The sequence below is a fragment of the Mirounga leonina genome, unplaced genomic scaffold, assembly GCF_011800145.1.
Source record: "Mirounga leonina isolate KUSES-001 unplaced genomic scaffold, KU_Mleo_1.0 Mir_94, whole genome shotgun sequence".
NCBI lineage: Eukaryota > Metazoa > Chordata > Mammalia > Carnivora > Phocidae > Mirounga > Mirounga leonina.
In genome coordinates, this window is record NW_023270855.1 from 47,977,345 (window position 1) to 47,999,351 (window position 22,007).

Here is a 22,007-nt window from a genome sequence, read left to right on the forward strand (position 1 = left end):
TGCAGCACGGTAAGCGTAGGAAGGAGCGGCATGCGCCTCCGCGCGGGACCCAGAAAAGGGTGGGAGTGCGCCTGCGCACTGGCGGCGGGAAGGAAGACGGGAGCGCCTGCGCGCAGTAAGACTCCGTGGCCGCACCAAAACTCCCAAGATGCTGTGGAAGCCGAGCCCAAGCAACCGGAAGGCCCGCTAGGGCGACAGGGGCGGGTGCGCAGTGAAAGCCAGCCAATGGTGGTGTGCAGAAAGAGTGACGTATGCTCCTGGTCTTCCAGTAGCGGACAGCGGAAGGTGTGTTGAGCGCATGCGTTCTGTGGCAGCCTAGAAAAAGGGGCTGCTGGCGGGCCGAGCTGAAGACATGGAGCAGGGCTACGGAGGTTCGTTTGGGTGGTTCAATGCGGGGTGGGGCGGACGGGCGCTGCCTGGACAACGCAGCCCCTGCTGCGTAGAGGGCCGCGGGCCCGGGCCTACGCCAGAGCGCGGTTACTCCAACCCGACCCAGCGGAGAGGAGGCCTGGGCGCGCGCGCGCGCTGCTCATTGGACCTCGGAGCCGTCGCTCCCGGGGCGCTGCATGCGGATTGGCCGGCGAGGCTTGAGGAGGCGGGCGGGGTTTGGCGGGCAGACGCTGCGGCGGGCTTCGGGGGGCGCCTTCGGCTGTCCTGGCCGTTTCTGCCCCTCAGCCCCGGCGAGGCTGGGCCGGTCGACCCCGCCGCTCGGAGGCCCGCCTTCCCCTTCGGAAGACCACAAAATGGCGGCGCCCGGGGGCGGAGCCACAGCGAGAGCTCGTGGGGCCCGGGGTCCGCGGTTGGAGGCCGAGGGAGTTCGGCTGCCTGTCTCCGGGCTGTGGGGCTTGGCGGGGGGCCTGCGCGCGGTGCACGTGGTCCGTCGCGCCGGTCCCGGAAGCCGTCCAGGCCGCGCGGGGTCGGACCTCTCATCTCCAGCCCCGCCATGCAGCGCAGCGGTGTTGAGCGCGGCCTCTGCAGGGGTCAGTCTCGGCGGGCTCCTGCCCTGTGCATGACTCGTGATGGCCTAGGGACAAGACTTCGGGGGTCAGGTGTTGGGTATTTTTCTGCGCAAAGTTCGAAACCTGATGTGCGCGGGGCGGGGGGGGAGGGGGCGTGGAGGGGGCTGAGGGCTGTGAAAAAGGGAATGTGCCCCTTGGGCCTCGGGGCCCTGCGGCAGGACGGATCTTCTCGAGCGACCCGGTCTCAGAATCCAGAAGCAGAGATTCCTAGGAGACTTTCACTCTGTGCTGGAAGCCAGGTTTGCCCGCAGGGAGCAGTCGAACTTTGGAATACGTGGGGTAGGGCTTGACCAGGTGCAGTCCTTATCCAAGTATATGAGGTTGGGGAAGCAAGCAGTCTGATCTTGGCTGTAACAGCTGGAGAGAGCACAGATCTTGAAAGGTGGCCGTATTAGGATCCAGCAGCAGGAATTGCGAGAGGTCCTGAGGTGCACAGTGTGCTGGGGTGTCTCCAGGGTCCTGGCGTACCGCACCCTGCCTTTTCCGGTCTTTTCTGCAGTCTGACCGGGTCTCACAATTCTTTGCCAACTTCCCACCAGATCTTTCAGACAGTAATCCTGCCCCACGCACACCCTGAGCATGAAGAGGTTTTATTCCCCTCCCTTCCTGTTTGCCAAAACCCTTCAGGCTTAGTTTAGATGGTTGGGCCTCCCTGAATCCTTCTGTAGCTTTGCCACCTAGGGTTATTTCTCAGGACTTACTGAGTCTTGATAGTTGTTCTTTGGCTGTAGGAGGCACCTAGATCTGAGTTCACGTTCCAGTTCCATTCTCCAGCTTCATGATCATGGGCAAGTGGCAACTAGCTATTTGAGCCTCTGGGTACAACAGGGTAAATATTACCCATCTAAAGGGGCATTGTGAGGTTATGTGATTAACATATGCTACTTAGACTAGTGCCCTGTAGTTGGTCATTTGCTGATAGAATCACTGCTCCGTCTTTCTACCTCACACACGTAGTAGGCTGTGTGGCATGGGGAGACTGGCCTGCAGAGGGCAAACAGCAGCAGCATGTCTTTGGATCAAGTCCCCTAACCTTTAAGCATTAGCTCTCTCATCTGTAAATGGCATTCAGGGACACTAACGTGTGCTCAGTGCCTGTTGTGTGTTGGCACACCCTGGACATTTAGCTAGTGGCTTAGGTTCTGGTAAGAGAGACAGGGTGTATTCCTATTTCTGTAATGTTGGGGATTGTTGACAGGTGTGGATAGCTGCCTGTGCCCAGCTCTGTTTTGAGGTTCCAGGGACACAGAGATGAAGAGGGCCCAGACATGCTGTCATGGGAATCCGCAGGGGCAAGGGAAGCCACCACGAGAGAAGGCTGAAGCCCTGGGACTTGAAGACCCGGGGGAGCTTTGGAGGGTCCAAAACACAAAGAAATGAGGCTTACAAAGACACTGTTGTCTCAAAAATTCTGAACTTTGTTTTTCGGTTATGGGGGACTTAAGGCTGCTTGGTGAGCCAAACTGCCCAGGGGTGCGGACACAACTGTGTCCTACTACTGGGCCAGCTGTAGGTTTGTCCTGTGTTCTCCTGAGTTGTGGGTTGACACTTTAGGTCAAGGTCCCTCAAAGCCAAGTCCCCCCAGCTCTTTTCTGCTTGGACCTCAGGCAGATGGAGTATGGTAATGCAGTCAACCAACTGTGAAGGACTTTTAGAGGGACATTGTCGTTCTGCTGCCTTGTGAGACCGGCATGAACTCTCCTTCAAGGGGCTCACTTTTGACTCCTCGGAACATCTCAGAAGCACCTGTTGTCTAGTGTGACAAATAGGATCCTAACTCACAGTTCTTCTCTTCACAGGCTATGGGGCATGGAGTGCTGGACCCACCAACACCCAAGGTGAGACCGTATGGGGAGGCACAGATTCCACCCCCAGAGGTGTGATCTGAGGAACTACCATGACAAACCTAGGGATGGTGAACTGTGACCTGGAGAGGCTGACAAAAGGACTGGGACTAGCCGGAAGATCCGGAGACCTTTTCTGTAAAGGGCTACATAGTAAAATTTTTTTGGCTTTGGGAGCTACACAGTCTCTGCAATGCAAAAGTCACAGATGTTTATAAAGAAATAGATGTGGTTGTGTGCCGGTGATATTTACTTAGGGCACTGAAATTTGTATACCATATAATTTTCATATGTGATAGTCTTTATTTGAGGAATTTGGGTTATTCTAAGTAAATAGCCGAGGGTTTAATGGAAGATTTTTATGATTGATAGACTTTATTTTTTAATAGTTTTAGACTTGTGGGATTGAGCAGATAGTACAGGATTCCATATGCCCCCCTCTACTTTTCACCCCAGGAGTTTCCCTTATTATTAATATCTTCCGTTAGTGGGATACATTTATTGTCAGTAACAAGTCAGTGTTGATACTCTGTTGTTAGTTATGATTCACAGTTAATAGTCATTGGTTGCGCAGTTTTGTGAGTTTTGACAAGTATATAAAGGACGATGCAAAGAATGCATTTCATGTCATGAAATATTCTTCTTTTTTTTTTTTAATCTCCCAACCATTTAAAAAAGTAAAACCCATTTTTAGCTTGTTGGCCGTACAAAAACAGGCAATGGGCTAGATTTGGCATGGGGGCATGATTGCTGCTCCTGCTCTGGGATCTAGATCATGATGCTCTGTATGTTTGAAGGACCAGAATGTCCTCCCTGGTGGTGAGGTTTTCTGCTTTTTGCCAGCGTTTGTTCCAGGGGATGGGATGAGGGCTCTCTTTGTTTGCTGAGCCTGGAACTTGCCCTTAGCACCACTGCGGGTGGTGGGGTCACTTTTTCACCCATCACCAAGTTTGCCAGGAGGAGGCCTTCCATGTCACTAGGGTACATAATGTCCCCTTGTTCAGTTGAGTTGGGGACATGATTTTCCACTGATGTATTGTCTGTGTTAGTGGTGCCTGAGTTCTGGCTACTGGCGAGGACTGGCACTTTGAAGGGCTCTGCCAGGGGATCTGGCCTCTTGGCTGGTGGCCCACACTGGACACTTCCTGGGGACGCTGCAGCGTCCTTTCTGCTTGTCCTGCTGGGGAGATGAGGCTTGTCTTTGAGAGAATCTTGGTCATGCTTAGCTGAGTACACCGTAGGAAATGAGTTTTACAGCTAGTGGGCCCAGCCATTCCTGGCCTTAATGGACAACCAGGGGTGCCTCCCCCAGCAGTGCCACAGCTGCCCGCGGTCCTGGCCCTGCAGATAGTGGAGGTGACGATTGGCAGGGGCTATCTCAGGTACCTTCACTCTGTATACAAAGCTCTTGTGTGTTTTTGTTCCCTCTAAGGTGCCTATGGAACCGGTGTGGCCAGCTGGCAAGGTAGGCCTCTGGGTGTCTGTGGGTGGGCAGGACGTTCCTCCGGTCAGCCACCCAGAAGGGCTGGGATGCAGGGACTTCCCATACCCATCTCCCATTCTAGCTGTGCCCCTAGCTCTCCTGAAGGCTGGGGGGTCCAGGCATTCTCAAGGAGAACTTGCTGGAGGCTGGGGGTTGTGGCTGTGTTCTTGGAGTGGCAGCCCCCACTGCCACTCGTGGGCTCTCAGCCTCCTCTGGCTTTGGGTGGGAACAAGACTTTGGATCTGGCACGGAAAGCCCGCGGCTCACTGCTGAGGCTGCGCACCTGCCCTTCTCTTGCTGCCCTTTGGCAGGTGATGTGCACGATGTGGGGTGATGCCAGCGACACTGGATTCCTTGACACTCTTCCTTCTGTATGGGTAGTGGGTGCTTCTCCCCAGACGTGGCTGCCATAGACTGACCTTGTGGCTACTGAGATCTGATTTGGCTCTTCCTCCCTACGGCAGGTTATGAAAACTACAATTATTATGGCGCCCAGAACACCAGCGTCACCACAGGAGCGACCTACAGCTATGGCCCAGCCTCGTGGGAGGCCACCAAAGCCAGCGATGGCCTGGGAGCTGGGGGCCCTGCTGTGCACATGGCTTCTTATGGCCCAGAGCCGTGCACCAGCAATTCCGACTCCCTCATTGCCAAGATCAACCAGCGTTTGGACATGATGTCCAAGGAAGGAGGCAGGGGCGGGAGCAGCGGCGGTGGGGAGGGCATGCAGGACCGGGAGAGGTGATTATGGACCTGAACCCTTCCCTGGGGATCCCCCCCAACGCCCCGGCTTTGTGCAGTTGGCAGTGGGCAGCCCCTCTTCCAGGGAGGGCTTTTCCCCAGCTCCCTCTTGAGTGTGGAGTAGATGAGTTGGGCAGTTACTGGGGCAGAGGCATTGTAATGGGACTAGTTGGTGTCCGGGGTGGTGGGGCTTAGCTAAACTGTGCTGCTAGCGCTAGACTTCTCATTTCTGCATCAGGTGCCTGTAGACCCTCTCGTTCTTGTAGCCAAGGCTCCATGTAGCTCATTCAGCAGCATTCAAGGGGGTTTGTCTGTTGTGCCTTCAAGCATTGAGGGGGGCTATGTGGTGGTGTGCTGTTCTGAACATAGGGAACCCAGCTTTGCAGGACACTTGGGCTTGTACCTGGATTGTAGTGACGGTTATGCTTCCTTTGCAGCTCCTTCCGCTTCCAGTCGTTCGAGTCCTATGACTCCAGGTCTTGCCTCCCCGAGCACCATTCCTATCGCCCCAGCTATAGCTACGATTATGACTTTGATCTGGGGCCTGACCGAAATGGTGGCTTTAGCAGTCAGTATAGCGACTGCCGGGACCCAGCCCGTGAGCGGGGCTCCCTTGATGGCTTCATGCGGGGCCGGGGCCAGGGCCAGGGCCGCTTCCAGGACCGGAGCACTCCCAGCACCTTCATGCGCAGCGACCCTTACATGCCACCTGCAGCCTCCTCCGAGCCCCTGTCTGCTCCCTGGACTGAGCTGAACTATGTGGGTGGGCGGGGCCTGGGAGGCCCCTCCCCCAGCCGGCCACCTCCTTCCCTGTTCTCCCAGTCCATGGCCCCTGACTTCGGTGTGATGAGCATGCAGGGGGCTGGCGGTTATGACAACTCGGTGTCCTATGGATGTGGCCGGTCACAGACCCGGATCAGGGATCGGGTAAGCCTTCGGGAAGTTCTAATCTGCCTTTTCAAACAGCTGAATAGAGGCAAATTTGTATCCTGTAGGATTTGCTCATTTTTAAGTGCACAATCGAATTTTAGAAAAAATGTACAGAATTGTGCAGCCTTCACCACCATTTAATTTTACAACATTTCCACCAACTGGAAAAGACACAAACCTCTGCCATTAGCAGTCACTCCCCATCCTCGCCTCCAGCCTTGGCAAGTGCTAATCTGCTTTCTGTCTTTGTAGAGTTGCCTCTCCCAGACCTTTCATACGAATGTAATCGTATAACATGTGGCCTCTTGTGTCTGACTTCTGCTCGGCATGAAACTGGGGGAGCGGGCAGGGTTCAACTATGTCATCTCCCTTTATTTTCTGAAAAGATCTTTTCTGCCTCTGTTCTCTGATCTTGCAACCTCTCCGCTCTTCTTGTTTCTCTGGACTGTCTAAATGGTCCGGGTAAGCGGTACATCAGATGTGCTTGTGTCCGTAGCCCAGGCGGAGAGGGTTTGACCGCTGTGGCCCAGACGGCATGGGCAGGAAACGGAAGCAGTTGCAGATCTACGATGAGCCGGATGCCAAACTGGCCAGGGCTGACAGCGAAGGAGATTTTTCTGAAAACGGTAGGCCCTGGGTGGGTGTAAGATGAATCTGTTTCCTGCTTGGTGCTCTGCCTGCCCATGCTCCCTCGGCCCCCACTGCAGTCAGGACAAGCGCGGTCACTCTGGACAGTGAGCCTGGGAGGGTGAAACAGAGTGGGCCAAGTCCCAAGGGGCTGACTTTCCCTCTTCTTTGTGTCTGGTAGATGATGGAGCTGCTGACTTCCGGTCTGGAGATGAAGAGTTCAGGGGTGTAAGTCTGTCTTCACTGGTCACCCTTCTTTGTTTCTCTGGTGTGGGATTTCTTCTTTACTTTAGCCTCTTTCTCCCAAAGAGGCAGGAGCAGCTTCTGTGGTAGACTTAACTGCTTTGCGAGTGGATTTAGTAGCCTGCCTTGTAGCTAGTTTTCTAAGAGTTTTGCACTCATGATAATCCTCTTCTTGAAAATAGCCCCAGCCCTCTCCCCAGCCATTCCTGAGTCCTCAGTGACGTGCATAGCCACACGCGTGGCAAGTGCAGTGGGCTGTGTGGGCGGGGGCTTTCGAATACGCACTGAGGATTCCGGTCCTGCCGGCTCTGTGCTGGTGCTCTGGTGCTCCTCGTCACTCAGCCCTTAGGGCCAGCCACGGGAGACGGGTGTTAAAGGCCAGCTCTGAGCCATGACCATGCACGAGCACTAGGTGGTGAGCCTTTGCCGCCCCTGCACATTCTGATCCATGTCTGGGGTAGGGCCTGGAGACCTGGGTATGAAGGCTTCGACCAAGTGCTTCTGATAGTCAGGTGGGGGAGGGGGAGGGTCTCACTCGCTCCCTATTTGATTTGCTTAGATCTTGAGTCTGGGTGTCTTCTGTGTCTCTGCTGGTGACTTATTTAATCTTGAGCGCAATGCCTAAGAAATGGGCTGTGTTCTGATTTTCAGTTAGATGCATTTTTTAATCTACACCTGTTTTGTTACAGCCTTGGTAAATATGTACAGATGGCTGGGGAATGTGGTAAAGCCCCTTTTCGCATCCTACCGGTCGGGGTTTCTTGACATAGAGCTGATGGATGGGCTGTTGGCACTCCCACCTGCAGAACTGTGCAGGTGCACATTTGCCAAGGGCAATTCTTTAGCTGTAGAAAGAACTGGGAAAGGGCCAGTGACTTTAATTAAAAAGCACGTCGGTCATTACAGAATCTCAGAAGGCAACCAGGAGCAGTGACAGGACACACTCAGCCTTTCCCACTGTCCTGGGACTTGTCCTGACACATTGTGACCAGGTGGTGGCAGGGTGCTGGGTCGTTTGTGGAGAGTTCTGGAAACTCCACCTCATAGTCCCGACTTTGTGTGTTCCCTTTTTCAGGAGGATGAGTTCTTCGACCCCGGGAGGCAGAGAGGTAGGCATTGTTTGGTGTCCCTTTGAGCTTTCCTGTGTCTGCTCAGCTCCCAGCCTGGCTGGCCTTCTGAGCAAGCCTGGGGCCTGGATGGAGGGGACTGATAGCTCAGGGCAGAAGAGGGGCCATGGCCACCGGGTGGGCCTTGGCCATGGTGCTCACCTTGAGGCTTTACTCCAATGCTTAGACCGGCACTTGCTGGAAACAGGTCTGTTTGCCTCACTTGATGGCAGGCTCGGGGGGGGGGGGGGGGGGGGGGGGGACACCTCATTTCTGAGTGTCTGCAAGAGCTTGCAGTGATAGGGAAGGGAGAGTCTCAGAAATGCAAGAAAGAAAAGAAAAGGCACCTTTCAGCCCGTCTTCTCTGTTACCTACTGGCCAGTGCAGGTCCCTGTACTGTCTTCTCCTGGGCTTCTTTCTTTTCGCAGTTTCCTCGGTTACCAGCCCAGGCTTGTGCCCTCAGCCTCTGTGGTGGGAATGCCGGCAGCGGCAGTGCTCCCTGCCGTGTGGGACGGAGTTCAGACACCTGCCCCGGTTGGGAGCTGGGGGTGGGGGGAGGGGAGACCTGTCAGGTACACCCAAGCCCGGGATCCTCCAGAGACTATCCTTGCTCAGCAGGGCTCACCAGTGCCCTTCCAGGGGACCTAAGAGTCCAAAGTAAGCAGCAAGAGCAGAGCAGTTAAACCTTTTCGAGGGGCCATGGAGAAGTAGCATGAGACAGCATGGTCTTGAGCTCACCCAAAAACCATTTGTTTCTTTTCCTGTTCCCATGGGTCTGTCCCATAGCTGGTCTCCCCAGGAATCACAGGCCGACTCCTTTGTGGCTCTGCCCCCGTAAATCTGCGGGCCCCTGGCTTAGATGCTCCTTCTCCCGTGTGTTCAGCCACCCACCGAGGTCTTCCCACCTCAATACTGAAGCAGTTATGCCTGTAGCTTGGGACCACACAGAGCATTTAGCAGCTCGTGCAGCAGGGCAAATGCTAAAGCAAAGGTGACATGTTTATTGCGCACAGGTCCTGCTGCCTACCCGGGATGACTTTGCTATTAAACAGCAGTAATAGTTTCAGGCAGTGACCTCTTGCCAAAAACCCCACACGCCCTTTTGAGAGGCTTCTGAGCAGCGCACGCCGGTCGCCATCTTCGTGGGACAGTCTCGTGACTGGCATCAGGGGTAGGGGTTACAGTTCAGATGCTTATCCAACCTTTCCTCAGTGTCTGGCCTCACGCTGGGACGCTGGGCTGCACGGCTCTCGGAGGAGCTCCTGCGCTGGCCCCAGGGGGCGACGGAGGACCAGTTGGTCTCTTCCCACTTTTGTTTCTAGGACTGCTTCCCTCGTAGCCCTGGGAAGACCCTAGATGGACGGTTTTTGTGAGTGGAAGATAGAGTTTGGGCCAGCAAGGACTGTCAGACCTGCTGAGGCCCTAGTTCAGAGGAGGCTGACGGGACAGTCGTCATGGTCCACCTGGAGGTGGGACGGAGGGCGGTAGAGTGGCTTGCTTTATTTTCTGAGGCCTTCCAGCTGCTGCCTCTTTATCTGGGAAGAACTGCTTCTCTCTCCTTAAGTGACTTTGGGAGAAGACCCAATGATAGGGCACTGGATTGGAAAAGCAGGATAGGAAAGGACAGAGAGCATGGTGTGAGCGGGATGGGCGGGCTGGGTCCCTGGCCTATCCCAGCCTTAGCAGGCCATGGGGGGGAAGTAAGGTGACTCCCTGGGAACTCCCACGGGTTCTCATCAAAGGCCCATCCCTGTTGGGAGCCTTTGACAGACTGTTGGTGCCTCAGGGTGTCCTGACCCTGCCGTGCAGAGGCAGCGGCAGGTACGGGGTGTGGTGGCCGAGCTGTGGCCCCCCCCATCAAGGCCCTGGTGCTCAGCTCCTCTGCGGGCTCTTCAGGGCATCTCGAAGGAACTTCTCTGTTGCAGGGGAGAAGGACGATGAGGATGATGAAGTAAAGAAGAGAAGAGAAAAGCAAAGGAGGAGAGACCGGATGCGAGACCGAGCAGCTGACAGGTGAGGAGGCAGGCAAGGTGGGAAGTGTCAGGGTTCTCCAGAGCTCATCCGTTTTCACTCCACAATGCAGGAGCAGCCCGGTTTGATCTGCCTCTGGAGTCTGTCAGGAAATCGAGTCAGGTCGTGAGGAGACAAAACCTGGGAAACACAGATGGCATCTGTTCTTGCCAGGGGGTCTCCGTGGCCCACATGTGTCCAGCAGGGGGCTCTCTTGCTCTCCTCCCCTGTGGGGAGTTTCCTTGTCCCTGGCTTGGATCTGTCACCCCAGATAAGTGAACTTCATTCAGCAAAGCTGCTAAGAAGGTGCTTTGGGTGCCTTACCCAAACCCAGACCACCTCTAGAGTTCAACATGGCAATTATATACGCATGGATGTTACCTTACAGATTTTGTCTCTAGATAGAAAAAGAATTGCAAAAGCGCAAAGGATGTTGGTGTGACCACACCATGTGCCTCTCTTGTCTTTCCAGTGATCAGGTGACTGCTGACTAGAAATGTAAACCACTGGTGGCCACAGGAGCCCTTGGTTGCTCAGGCCTTGACCACATGTGGTTTTTCTCCACACACAGGCTCTCCTGACTTAAGGGGGAATCCTTGCCCTTAAGGCTCAAATGGGGTGGTGCTTTTTCTGCGCAAAGAAATGCAAAAGAAACTGAGGTGCCTGGGTGGCTCAGATGGTTGGGCGTCTGCCTTAGGCTCAGGTCATGATCCCAGGGTCCTGGGATCTGAGCCCCGCATCAGGCTCCCTGCTCGGCGCAGAGCCTCCTCCCTCTCCTTCTACTGCTTCTTCTCACTCACTCTCTGTCAAATAAGTAAAAATCTTTAAAAAAAAAAAAAAAAATGTTAGCAAAAAAGCCAACAGTAGAGCAAGAAAGCCAGGAATTAGAAGGTAGGAGCTTCCAAGTGCTAAACAGAAATTCATCAAAATGCTTGTTTTCAAACAGATGAATACATGATGGCTAGATCAGATTATTTTCATGCCCCAGGAGAACTGAGATGACTTTTTTCCAGGAGGAGTCTTTAGACTCCACCCTAGGGACAGAGGGCCCTCAGAGAGACTTGGAGAGACTGTCACAGGGGAGGTAAAGATGCAGCAGGAAGCACGAACCCCGCATTTCTTTGGTAGCTTCCTGATACCCATTCATACATATAGGGCCCCAGAGCTTTTCTTTTCACTCCTTTGTCGAGGGTATATGTAAAGCAGGTGTTTTGTGGTGCCTTGTCCAGAGGTCAGAAGCCAGGCATTGAGAGCTGGCAGAAGTCTGAGTTGGTAGATGAGGAATCCTGAGTGTCAAGGGACCCATGTCGTTAGCCCAGATACACCAAAGCCTCCTGGGCAGAGCCAAGGGAAGCAGCGCCCCACTCTGGAGGCATAAGGCTCTGCGGGCTGCTCTCCCCTTGCCTTACAGCATGATTGCATTTATGAGGTTTTGAAAGTACGCAACAAAGAGGTCAGTTTTTAGCCATAGAATTTGATATGACGGGTCTTAATGTTGAGTCCCGTGAGAAAATTGATCTTGAGTTTTGTGAGTTTTAGATGGTGGAAAGTCTTCAGGAAATTCTCCCTCACATTAAAGTGAGGCTCCCGTGTGTTATCTTGGTGGCTACAGAAAGAAGTTACAGAGTTAGGTACTACGCCCCCCAGAGCAGTGGTCTGGGGGCCTTTAGGGAGTCCACAGTTTGGAAAGTCTCCACCTTAGGGTGTTCTCTTGTGGGCCTTTAGGCCAAAAAGGCTGGTGTGGTGCATGAATCGTTTTCCTAAAACACTTTCAAGATTGCATCCCCATTCTCAGGATGGAGGGACCTGGGGCATCTGCTACTCTGATGCCCCACTCAAAGTCAGAAGTCTTGGTACAGAAATTGCTTCCTGTTTCCATTTCTGTTCCAACCAGAGATGAGCTGGTTATTCCTATGTCATCATTCTTTCCGTCTTCCTTTTCCAGGATTCAGTTCGCCTGTTCGGTGTGCAAGTTTCGTAGCTTTGAAGATGAAGAAATCCAGAAGCATCTACAAAGCAAATTTCACAAAGAGACGCTGAGGTTTATCAGTACCAAACTCCCTGACAAGACGGTGGAGTTCCTCCAGGTAAAGCACCCTCGTCCTCAATCACAGTGTTTCCTGATGGTCGTGCAGGAATTGGATCCCTCACAGAGAAGGGAAAGGGAAGGGAAATAAGAGGCCTGGACTTTGCAGAATAACAGCGAACAAGTCCCAGGTCAGAGGGAGAGCCTAGCGCTCCGGCCATTGCAGTCCCCATGAGTTCCGCCCACAGAGCTGCTCTGAGAGCCGTTTTCCCTTCCTTGGGGCAGCTGAAAGGTAGGCCCACGCACCACGCTGTCCTCGTTTCATTCGGTGCCATCTCCTCTAGGAGTACATCGTAAACAGGAACAAGAAAATTGAGAAGCGGCGTCAGGAGTTGATGGAGAAGGAAAGCACGAAACCCAAGCCAGATCCTTTCAAAGGTGAGTTGTGATCTTGGGGCACACTATTCCACATGCTGCCAAGGCGTGCGGCTGGGTGCAAAGCCAGCCCAGCGCAGGGCTGCTGAGAATGGGACAGGAAGATCCTCAGGCAGGCTGCCTGGCCATGGAAAGAAGCCCGTGAGCGTGGCCTAATGAATGTCACAGCTCTGCTGGCAGCATATTGGACTGACATGAAGCCTTCTGGTGTTTTTTCCTCCCTTGTGTGAATAAAAATGACCAGAAGGATGAAAAAAGTTGAAGAGTCAGATGCCCAGGTGTAGAGGTGCTTCTGTCTGCACGCTCCTGCTGGAGGGCAGGTGATGTCCCCCACAGATTCGGTCTTCACCTGGTCCTGCGGGACTACCGGCAGAAAATTGGGGCCCTTTTGGGGGGCAGGAGGAGAGCATCCCTTGCCTGCTGCCCCAGATCGCACCAGACTTGGGTTGTGTCTACAGGGATTGGCCAGGAGCACTTTTTCAAGAAGATAGAGGCCGCTCACTGCCTGGCTTGTGACATGCTGATCCCCGCACAGCATCAGCTCCTCCAGCGGCACCTGCACTCGGTGGACCACAATCACAACCGCAGGGTGAGTCCCCTCCTTGGGCCGGGCCGGGCGAGCACCTGCAGGCGGCCAGCAGTGGGGCCTAGAGCCTTCTGTGTCTTGTGGGGAATGCTAGCATCTTTAGAAGCTCTTGACAGAACAGAGTCCACCAAGTCTGTGATTTCATCAATGGGTTGTAAAAGGGATCCCAGTTTCTACTAAAATGTGAAAAAGTGTGTTGCTTAGGGTTGACTTAAATAGAGTAGCTGAAATTCTCCTGGTTGAGAATGTTCCTTGGTAAACCACACAGGTAAGTTTCCCAGTTGCTGACAAACTGGATTTTCTGGGAGCGGAGGCTGAGGGCCATTCAGAACACAGTGGCCTAGGGGACCCAGAGTTAACTGATTTGGTCCTAATTAGCTGATGGGACCCGAGGCTAGGTGTGTAGCTAGCTCAGGGTATGCGCAGATTTTTTTTTCTTTTATAAAGGGTCAAATCACAAACATTTTTGGCTTTGCAGGCCACGGGGTCTCTACCACCTCAGGTCCGCTGCTGGTGGGCAGAGGCAGCAGAATCCAGATAGAAAGCATGCGCGTGGCCGCATTTGGCCCATAGGCTCTAGCTTGCTGAGCCCTGATTCAGCACCTATCCTTAGTCCTGCCCGCGCACTTGCTAGCTTATGAAAGATCATCTGAAGAGCACTATACCGACAAGGGATTACCGTTTGAATGGGTCAAGCTCTAAAAGAGCCAAATGGTTGCAGCATTCCTACTTCTGCAGCTGAATTTACTTGTAAGGTCACTATAACTCCGAAAACTGAAAAGAAAAAACTTGCCCTTCTGCCATACCCAGCCCACATAGCACCCGTCGTCTGTAAGTGTTCTTGTTCCATCCTTGTTCATGCACGCGGGACCCGAATGTCCGTGGCATGCCTGTGCTTTTTATCTTTTATCAGACTTTCCTGCACTGCCTCACGGTCTCAGTTCCGGTATCCCTCCAGGGCCTTCTTTCTCTCCTTATTAGAGTCTGGCATCTTGGGATTTGCCACAGTGGAGAGAGATGGTAGTCCTTGTTCTGTCTTGGGCTGATCCCAGGGCAACTCAGTGGAGCCTGGCTAGTTGGTGTTCTTGCTCCTCTGTGCATCCCATGTGTAAAAGTCCCTTTGGTTCCCTTTGCAGTTGGCTGCTGAACAGTTCAAGAAGACCAGTCTCCATGTGGCTAAGAGTGTTTTGAACAACAGACACATAGTGAAGATGCTGGAAAAATACCTCAAGGTTTGTGCTTAGGAGTGCAGCAGACGGGAAAAGGTTCTGGAATGTAGGATGAACTCTGCGAGTGTGGAGTTGCATGCAGAGTGCAGTGTTTAGCATTTCTGAGTCTTAAGAAGAATGGACGGGGTGCAGGAATGTATCAGGGTGGGTTTTCTGCACCTCCCTGCTCGCCCTGGCTCTGGGACGTGGTCCTGCTTGATTGGTCTGTTTGCTGGTGCAAGCTCACCATGAGAAACCTCGAATACCCACAAAATACTGAGCAAGTGATGCTGAGGTGCTTACAGGGAGATCCAGGTTAGATAATGGTTGTCCAGGAAAGAAGCCAAAAAGAGGTTTTGCTGGCAGAGACCAGTAGCCATGAGCCAAGAACATGAGGGGGGAGGAAGAGCCAGCGGTACGGCAGCTACTGAGCCTTAGTGATGGGAGCAGAGTAATAGAGAATCCCAAAGAGGGCACCCTGGAGAGAAGTCCAGCTGGGAGAGCCCCTGGGTCCTTCTGGGGAAGCCCTACGTGCTAAACGCTCAGCCCCAGACTTCCATGTGGGGAGTGTGTAGTTAAGCGCCGTCAGGGCCCTACTACGAGGACCCGTTTGCCCACTTCTCAGTTACTAAACCCTTCAGTACTTGACACTTCCTGCCAGCCAGTTAAAGGCATAGACTCTGAATAACCAATTTAAGAACCGTGACTGGTCAGTGTTTTGTTTTCATTTTTTTTATTTTAAAGATATTTTTTTTTCTTAAGTAATCTCTACACCTAATGTGGGGCTCGAACTCATGACCCTGAGATCAAGAGTTGTGCACTCCCCTGACTGAGCCAGCCAAGTGCCCCCTAAATACTGTATTTTAAAACCTATTTCTTAATCTGCCGATGATAATGTTTACATTTTCTAAACTAGAGACCGTTTTTAGCCTAAGTTTGGCTTCTGAGAGTCAGACTTGGATTCCTCCTGACTGGTGTTCAACAGTTGTGTGGCCTTGGGCAACTTGCTGAGTCTCCTTTCCTTATCTGCAAAATGGGGCACCCTTATAACCAGGGCTGTGCTTAAATGAAACTAAAATTTAAAATAGTCTTAACTTCCTGTTACGAGGCTTTTTTGTTTCAATTGGGTTAAGAAATCCTAGGTCTTTTTGAACTTTTCTTCATTATTATATGCTTGAATAAAAAGTGCAAAACGGGGGCAGTTGTATTAAATATTTGTAAATCAGGGCGGCTGGGTGGCTCAGTCCCTTAAGCGTCTGCCTTTGGCTCAGGTCATGATCCCAGGGTCCTGAGATTGAGTCCCACATCGGGCTCCTTGTTTGGCAGGGAGTCTGCTTCTCCCTCTGCCTCTCCCCTCCATGCTCGCTCTCTTGTTCTCTCTCTTTTTTAAGATTATATTATTTATTTGTCAGAAAGAGCGAGAGAGCACAAGCAGGGGGAGCTGCAGCAGAGGGAGAACCAGCTCCGCACTGAGCAGGGGTCATGACCTGAGCCTAAGGCAGACTCTTAATCGACTAAGCCACCCAGGCATCCCTCTCTCTCTTTCTCAAATAAATAACTAAAAATCTTTAAAATAAATAATAAATATTTGTAAATACTTCATTCAAAAATAAAAGTCTTTGAATGAGGGGGGAGAAGTACATCTTTCAAAAACCCATTGCAGGGCGCCTGGGTGGCTCAGTTGGTTAAGCGACTGCCTTCGGCTCAGGTCATGATCCTGGAGTCCCGGGATCGAGTCCCGCATCGGGCTCCCTGCTCGGCAGGGGGTCTGCTTCTCCCTCTGATCTCTTCCCTCTCGTGCTCTCTGTCTCTCATTCTTGCTCTCTCAAATAAATAAAATCTTTAAAAAAAAAAAAAACCCATTGCGAATATCAAAATTACTAGTATTAAAAACAAGAGGGGCGCCTGGGTGGCTCAGTTGTTGGGCGTCTGCCTTCGGCTCAGGTCATGATCCCAGGGTCCTGCTATCGAGCCCCGCATCGGGCTCCCTGCTCCGCGGGAAGCCTGCTTCTCCCTCTCCCTCTCCCTCTCCCTCTCCCCCTGCTTGTGATCCTGCTCTCACTGTGTCTCTCTCTGTCAAATAAATAAATAAAATCTTTAAAAAAAAAAAAAAAAAGAATAGCCCCTGATTCTGCTTTCTCATTCTGCTCTAGGTCCTAGCTAACTAAGTAAGAAAATAAAAGCTAAAAGGCAAAAGGTGCGAAAACGGTTGCGGTGAGGCTTTTCTGAGAACCTTTTCTGAATTTGAAGGCGCTGAGCGCCCATGGGAACACTCACCTGTAGTGGGACGTGTTTCTCTCATTGGCTCTTCAGCCTAAAAACACGGATTCCCAGCAACCTGGGCCCCCTTCAGTCTCCCCTTTGCACTGACATGTTGCTCTTCTTGGCCAGGGTGAAGACCCTTTCACCAGTGAGGCTGTCGATCCAGAAATCGAAGGGGATGACAATTTAGGAGGCGAGGAGAAGGAGGAGACACCCGAGGAGGTGGCCGCGGAGGTGTTGGCCGAGGTCATTACGGCAGCAGTGAGAGCGGTAGATGGGGAAGGAGCGCCGGCTCCGGAAGGCAGTGACACGCTGGCCGAAGGGGAAGGCCCTGTGGACGCGGCCCAGGCCCCTCGCGGTCCCCACTCTGAACAGCCGCTGGAAGTGGAGACGCCGGGTGGCGGGGCCTCCGAGAAGGGCAGCACTGAAGCGGAGGCCGGAGGGGAAGCCGCAGAGGCCGGACGGGAAGTGCAAGCGGCCGCAGCAGAGGCAGAAGGCACTGTGGGGGTCGCGGCCCCGGCCCCGGCCGTCACTGAAGCCAAAGCAGAACAGACTGATGCAGAACCCAAAGCTGTCCTTCCCACAGAATGACCCTCGTCCCTGTTGCAAGGGATGGGTTTCATAACGCATTGCTCTTTTTCTCCTTTTGTTTGTAAGCAGAACTAGGGTGTGTGTTACTGGAACATGCTGGAAACTTCGGTGAGGAGACCCGGCCACTTGCTTCAACAAAGTGTACCTCGTGGGCTTGTCTTCTAGAGTTGTATGGCTTTTTCGGCCTTGGTTCGCAGGCTGCAGAAGTTGTACATTCCCCCAAGTGGCTGTGAAGTCTCTGCGCTGCAGATGAAATAATAAAAGTTGGCTAATTAGATTTTGATGATACTTCACTTGTTAAATACAGCAAGTGGCTGAACGCCCTTTTTATTTTTATTTTTTTTTCTGAGAACAGCTCAGTATTGGGATATATCTTGCTTTATACAGGATTTTTTTTTTCTTTTTAAGTTTTAAGAATGGGCTTGGCTTCGGTTTTTGACCTGCTTTGGTAGCATACCGCGTATGGTGTGTGGGCCTCACGAGACTCGTGAATCTGATAGGCCTGCACCCCTGGACGCCCTCCCACTGCCCCTCAAGAAAGAGGACGCTTTGCCTTGGGCATTATTTTCCCAATCTTCAGTCTTCGGCGAATCACCTTTATAGTTTGTTTGGAGGTTTTTTGTGTTGGTCTTTTTTTTTTTTTTAACCTCATTTGTGTTCCACCTCTGTTACTTGAGGGGTTTTTGTTTTTGTTTTCCCTTTAAATTGAGTTACTACTACTTAAATATATTAAAAAAAAACAACACAAAAACAACTTGGTGTCACTCCCACGAATGGAAGATACATAAATTGCTATAGATAGATGCTATCTGTAAGAAATGAATATAGTGAAATAAACACATTTCAGATGGATACTATTCCTTTGGAGGTTTCTGAATCTGTGGGCAAGGAAAGGTAGCATGTGTTAAAGGGTAGCAAGCAACAACAGTTACACTCTCATATAATCCAAAGAAGTGGAAGATGACTTCCCTCTTGAAATGATACTGCTGGGTCTGTTTTCCCTGCAAACCCTTGAACCGTCTCACTGGGGGAAGCATTGGCCAGAGGGAATTTACTAGATGGTAAAAGACTCGAGCATCTCCTGTGTACCAGGTGCTAATTCATGATAAAAGTAAGAGATGGGCCCTGCTCTCAAGGACCTTTATTAGAGATGTGAGATGAATATTTATGAAAAGTCCATATAAGAATTAGAAACCAATAAATTGCTCAGTAAGCAAAAAAATGGTGTCTCTGAATTGTTTGCGCCCGTCGTCACTGCTGTTACATAGATGGGCCTTAGTCACCGGTTGTGCGTGCCCTCTGAAGTTTCTTCTCTTGAGGCAAAAAGGCTGGTGGCATTGAACATCCGTAGTCTCAAAAAGGATAACAGAACTATGAAACTGCTCTGGTTTGTCTCTCTTGTAAATGTAATCCAAGGCCTATCCTTAAACCGATCTAAATTTCACAGCGGTTCTTCCCCCTCACCCAATGTGGAAGGACACGAATCATTTTACTTCTCAACTTGGCTTAAACGAGGCCCTCGTTCCCCGAGATGGGCGTAACTCCTTGGCTTGCACAAAGGGATGCCCTTCTGTCTCCTGAGGGGACAGGAATAAACTGCAAGCTGTCTTCTGTCATTTCCCACTTGCAGAGGAGAAACCAGAGGGGAACGTTCAGTAACTTCTAGGGTCATCTATCAAAGATAACCCAAATCAATACACAGATCTGTGAGACACCAATGGCCATGAACTTTATATAGAGCACCTTTATTTAAAAAGGTTTGGGGGTTGGGGTGCCTGGGTGGCTCAGTGGGTTAAGCGTCTGCCTTCAGCTCAGGTCATGATCCCAGGGGGCCCCCTGCTCAGTGGGGAGTCTGCTCCCTCTCCCTCTGCCACTTCCCTTGCTTGTGCTCTCTCTCAAATAACTAAAAGATCTTAAAAAAAAAAAGTGGGGCGCCTGGGTGGCTCAGTTGGTTAAGCGACTGCCTTCAGCTCAGGTCATGATCTTGGAGTCCCGGGATTGAGTCCCGCATCGGGCTTCCTGCTCGGCAGGGAGTCTGCTTCTCCCTCTGACCCTCCCCCTCTCATGCTCTCTCATTCTCTCTCTCAAATAAATAAATAAATAAATAAAATCTTAAAAAAAAAAAAGTTTTAGGGGCACCTGGGTGGCTCAGTTGGTTAAGCAGCTGCCTTCAGCTCAGGTCATGATCAGGTCCTGCATCGAGTCTGCTTTTCCCTCTCCCCCCTCCTGCTTGCACTCTCTCAAATAAATAAAAATCTTCAGAAAAATAAATGAAACGGTTTACAGAATTTGGCAATCCCCGCTACTCCCAAGCAGAAAGATCTTAGGAATGGCAGCCTGATGTCAGCTTCATGTAATCCTACTGTGGGCCTGTGTGATTTCATTGGGGTTTTTATGAAATTAATACAGTTGCTAAAGGGTAAACACCACAGTGTAATGAGCAAAGTCCTCATTCAGGAGTACATCAGGGGCACCTGGCTGGCTCAGTTGGGAGAACAGGTGACTCTTGATCTCAGGGTTGTAAGTTCAAGCCCCACATTCATTATATGTAGAGATTACTAAAAGTAAAAGAGTGCATAGTCTGGGGCGCCTGGGGGGCTTAGTCACTTAAGTGTCCGACTCTTGATTTCGGCTCAGGTCATGATCCCAGGGTCGTGAGACTGAGCCTGGCCTTGGGCTCCTCACTGGGCATGGAGCCTGCTTGGGATTCTCTCTCTCTCCCTCTGCCCCTCCCCCTCTCAAGAAAAAAAGGGCACAGTATTACAAGTCCTCTCCAATTAAATTTTGGATCATAAAAAAACCATTTCCACTGCCCAACAACCTGGCTGAAAGTGGTCCTTGCTCACTAGAAGTGTGTCCAGTAGTGATTAGACAGGCACAGTGAAGTTCAAGTAGAACTTCAGAACCAACAGATAAGCCTTTTAGCATTTTTTGGAAGTAGTCTCCTTGGAGCATTTCGTAAACAGATGGGAGTGGGAAATCCACGGTGTGGCTTTACACTGATTTAATACCGATAGCTCTTGGACCATTGCGAAAGTATTGGGGGGGCGCCTGGGTGGCTCAGGTAAACGTCTGTCTTCGGCTCAGGTCATGATCCCAGGGTCCTGGGATCCAGCCCCGCATCGGGCTCCCTGCTCCGCGGGAAGCCTGCTTCTCCCTCTCCCTCTGCTGCTCCCCCTGCTTGTGCTCTCTCTCTCTGTCAAACCAATAAATAAAATATTTTTAAAAAAGGAAAAATTACTGGGTCACTTCCTTTATCTTTTACAAGGACACTGAGACCAATGAGGTTGGTTTTCAACAAACAGACTTACGGTCTAGGTACCTCCTGCCTCCTCTCAAAACACTATCTGGTGCAGGTATAATTTATATAGATGAATTAGAATTCAGCTTGGAGGACAATATGGTGGGGAGGGGGCAATCCACTCTCACCGGGTTGGTTGTCAGAACTGAATGAGATCGTAAACATTCGGCACTGTTGACAAAGTGGTTTGATGAGCTCAACATTTTTTTTTCTTTTTTCAAGATTTTATTTATTTATTTGACAGAGAGAGAGAGAGAGACAGTGAGAGAGGAAACACAAGCAGGGGGAGTGGGGGAGGGAGAAGCAGGCTCCCCGCTGAGCCAGGAGCCCGATGCGGGGCTCGATCCCAGGACCCTGGGATCATGACCTGAGCAGAAGGCAGACGCTCAATGACTGAGCCACCCAGGCACCCCTCTAGTAATTTTTTTTTTTAAAGATTTTATTTATTTATGAGAGAGAGAGAATGAGCTGGGGAGACAGAGGGAGAGGGAGAAGCAGACTCCGGCTGAGCAGGGAGCCTGATGCAGGAATTGAACCCAGGACCCTGAGATCATGACCTGAGCCAAAGGCAGACGCTTAACTGAGCCACCCAGGCGCCCCTAGCAATTGTTTATTTTTTTAAAGATTTTATTTATTTATTTGACAGAGAGAGAGAGAGAGACAGTGAGAGAGAAAACACAAGCGGGGGAGTGCGAGAGGGAGAAGCAGGCTTCCCGCAGAGCAGGGAGCCCGATGCGGGGCTCGATCCCAGTACCCTGGGATCACGACCTGAGCCGAAGGCAGACGCTTAACGACTGAGCCACCCAGGCGCCCCAACATTTTTTCTTTAGAGGTAAAATTCACGTAACAAAATGAGCCATTCACTTTATTTTTTAAATTTTTTGAAGCTTTTAAGTCATCTCTACACCCAAAGTGCGGATTGAACTGACAACCCCAAGATCGAGAGTCCCATACTTCATGGACTGAGCCAGCCAGGCGCCCCTCCAATAGCCATTTTAAAGCGGACAATGCCGTGGCATCGGGTACACTCACAATGTTGTACAGCCTGTACCTACAACTCGTTCCCATACATTCTCCTCGCCCTTAAAGGAAACTGCCTCCCCACTGGCACTAACCCCATTCCTCCCTCCCCCATCCCCTGACGACCAGTAATCTGCTTTCCATCTCTGGATTTATTTGGTCTGGATGTGCTTCATGTTCAGGGAACCATACAGTACGTGACCTTTTCACTATGGCTTCTTTCACGAAGCATGTTTTTGAGGTTCCTCCATGCTGGAGCCTGAATCCATACATCATTCTATTTTATGGCTGAACACTACTCCACTGCATGTGTATATACCACATCTGTTCATCCAGTCATCCAATAAGAGATATTTGAGCTCCCACGTTTTGACTATTGTGAATAGTGCTGCTAGGAACATTCTTTTTTTTTTTTTTAAAGATTTTATTTACTTATTTGAGAAAGAATGAGAGAGGGAGAGCATGAGAGGGGGGAGGGTCAGAGGGAGCAGACTCCTCGCCGAGCAGGGAGCCCGATGTGGGACTCGATCCCAGGACTCCAGGATCATGACCTGAGCTGAAGGCAGTTGCTTAAC

The 22,007-nt window shown here is 51.6% G+C and overlaps 1 protein-coding gene across 2 annotated transcripts; it reads left to right on the forward strand.

Annotated features, from left to right (window-relative positions):
* The first annotated feature begins 118 nt into the window (after window positions 1-118).
* Window positions 119-17,388, forward strand: AKAP8 (A-kinase anchoring protein 8). Of its 2 annotated transcripts, none has more exons than XM_034997912.1 (14): window positions 119-371; window positions 2,819-2,857; window positions 4,296-4,328; window positions 4,811-5,087; window positions 5,525-6,014; window positions 6,514-6,643; window positions 6,826-6,872; window positions 7,963-7,996; window positions 9,919-10,006; window positions 11,949-12,090; window positions 12,374-12,467; window positions 12,923-13,053; window positions 14,187-14,282; window positions 16,650-17,388. In XM_034997912.1, the coding sequence occupies exons 1-14, from the start codon at window positions 353-355 to the stop codon at window positions 17,109-17,111; spliced, it is 2,082 nt and encodes a 693-aa protein (XP_034853803.1). In that variant the 5' UTR covers window positions 119-352; the 3' UTR covers window positions 17,112-17,388. The 2 variants fall into 2 exon arrangements, with proteins under 2 accessions (XP_034853803.1, XP_034853802.1); XM_034997911.1 differs by lacking the exon at window positions 119-371 and adding an exon at window positions 830-980.
* The last annotated feature ends 4,619 nt before the right edge of the window (window positions 17,389-22,007 follow it).

What these genes read in the sequence shown, in the direction of transcription:
- AKAP8 (XM_034997911.1), top strand. Translation starts at nt 944, where the DNA reads ATGCAGCGCAGCGGTGTTGAGCGCGGCCTCTGCAGGG. An exon ending in AGGAGATTTTTCTGAAAACG is followed by an intron (nt 6,644 to 6,825) that starts GTAGGCCCTGGG and finishes TGTGTCTGGTAG; the next exon opens with ATGATGGAGCTGCTGACTTC. An exon ending in TGCTGGAAAAATACCTCAAG is followed by an intron (nt 14,283 to 16,649) that starts GTTTGTGCTTAG and finishes CTTCTTGGCCAG; the next exon opens with GGTGAAGACCCTTTCACCAG.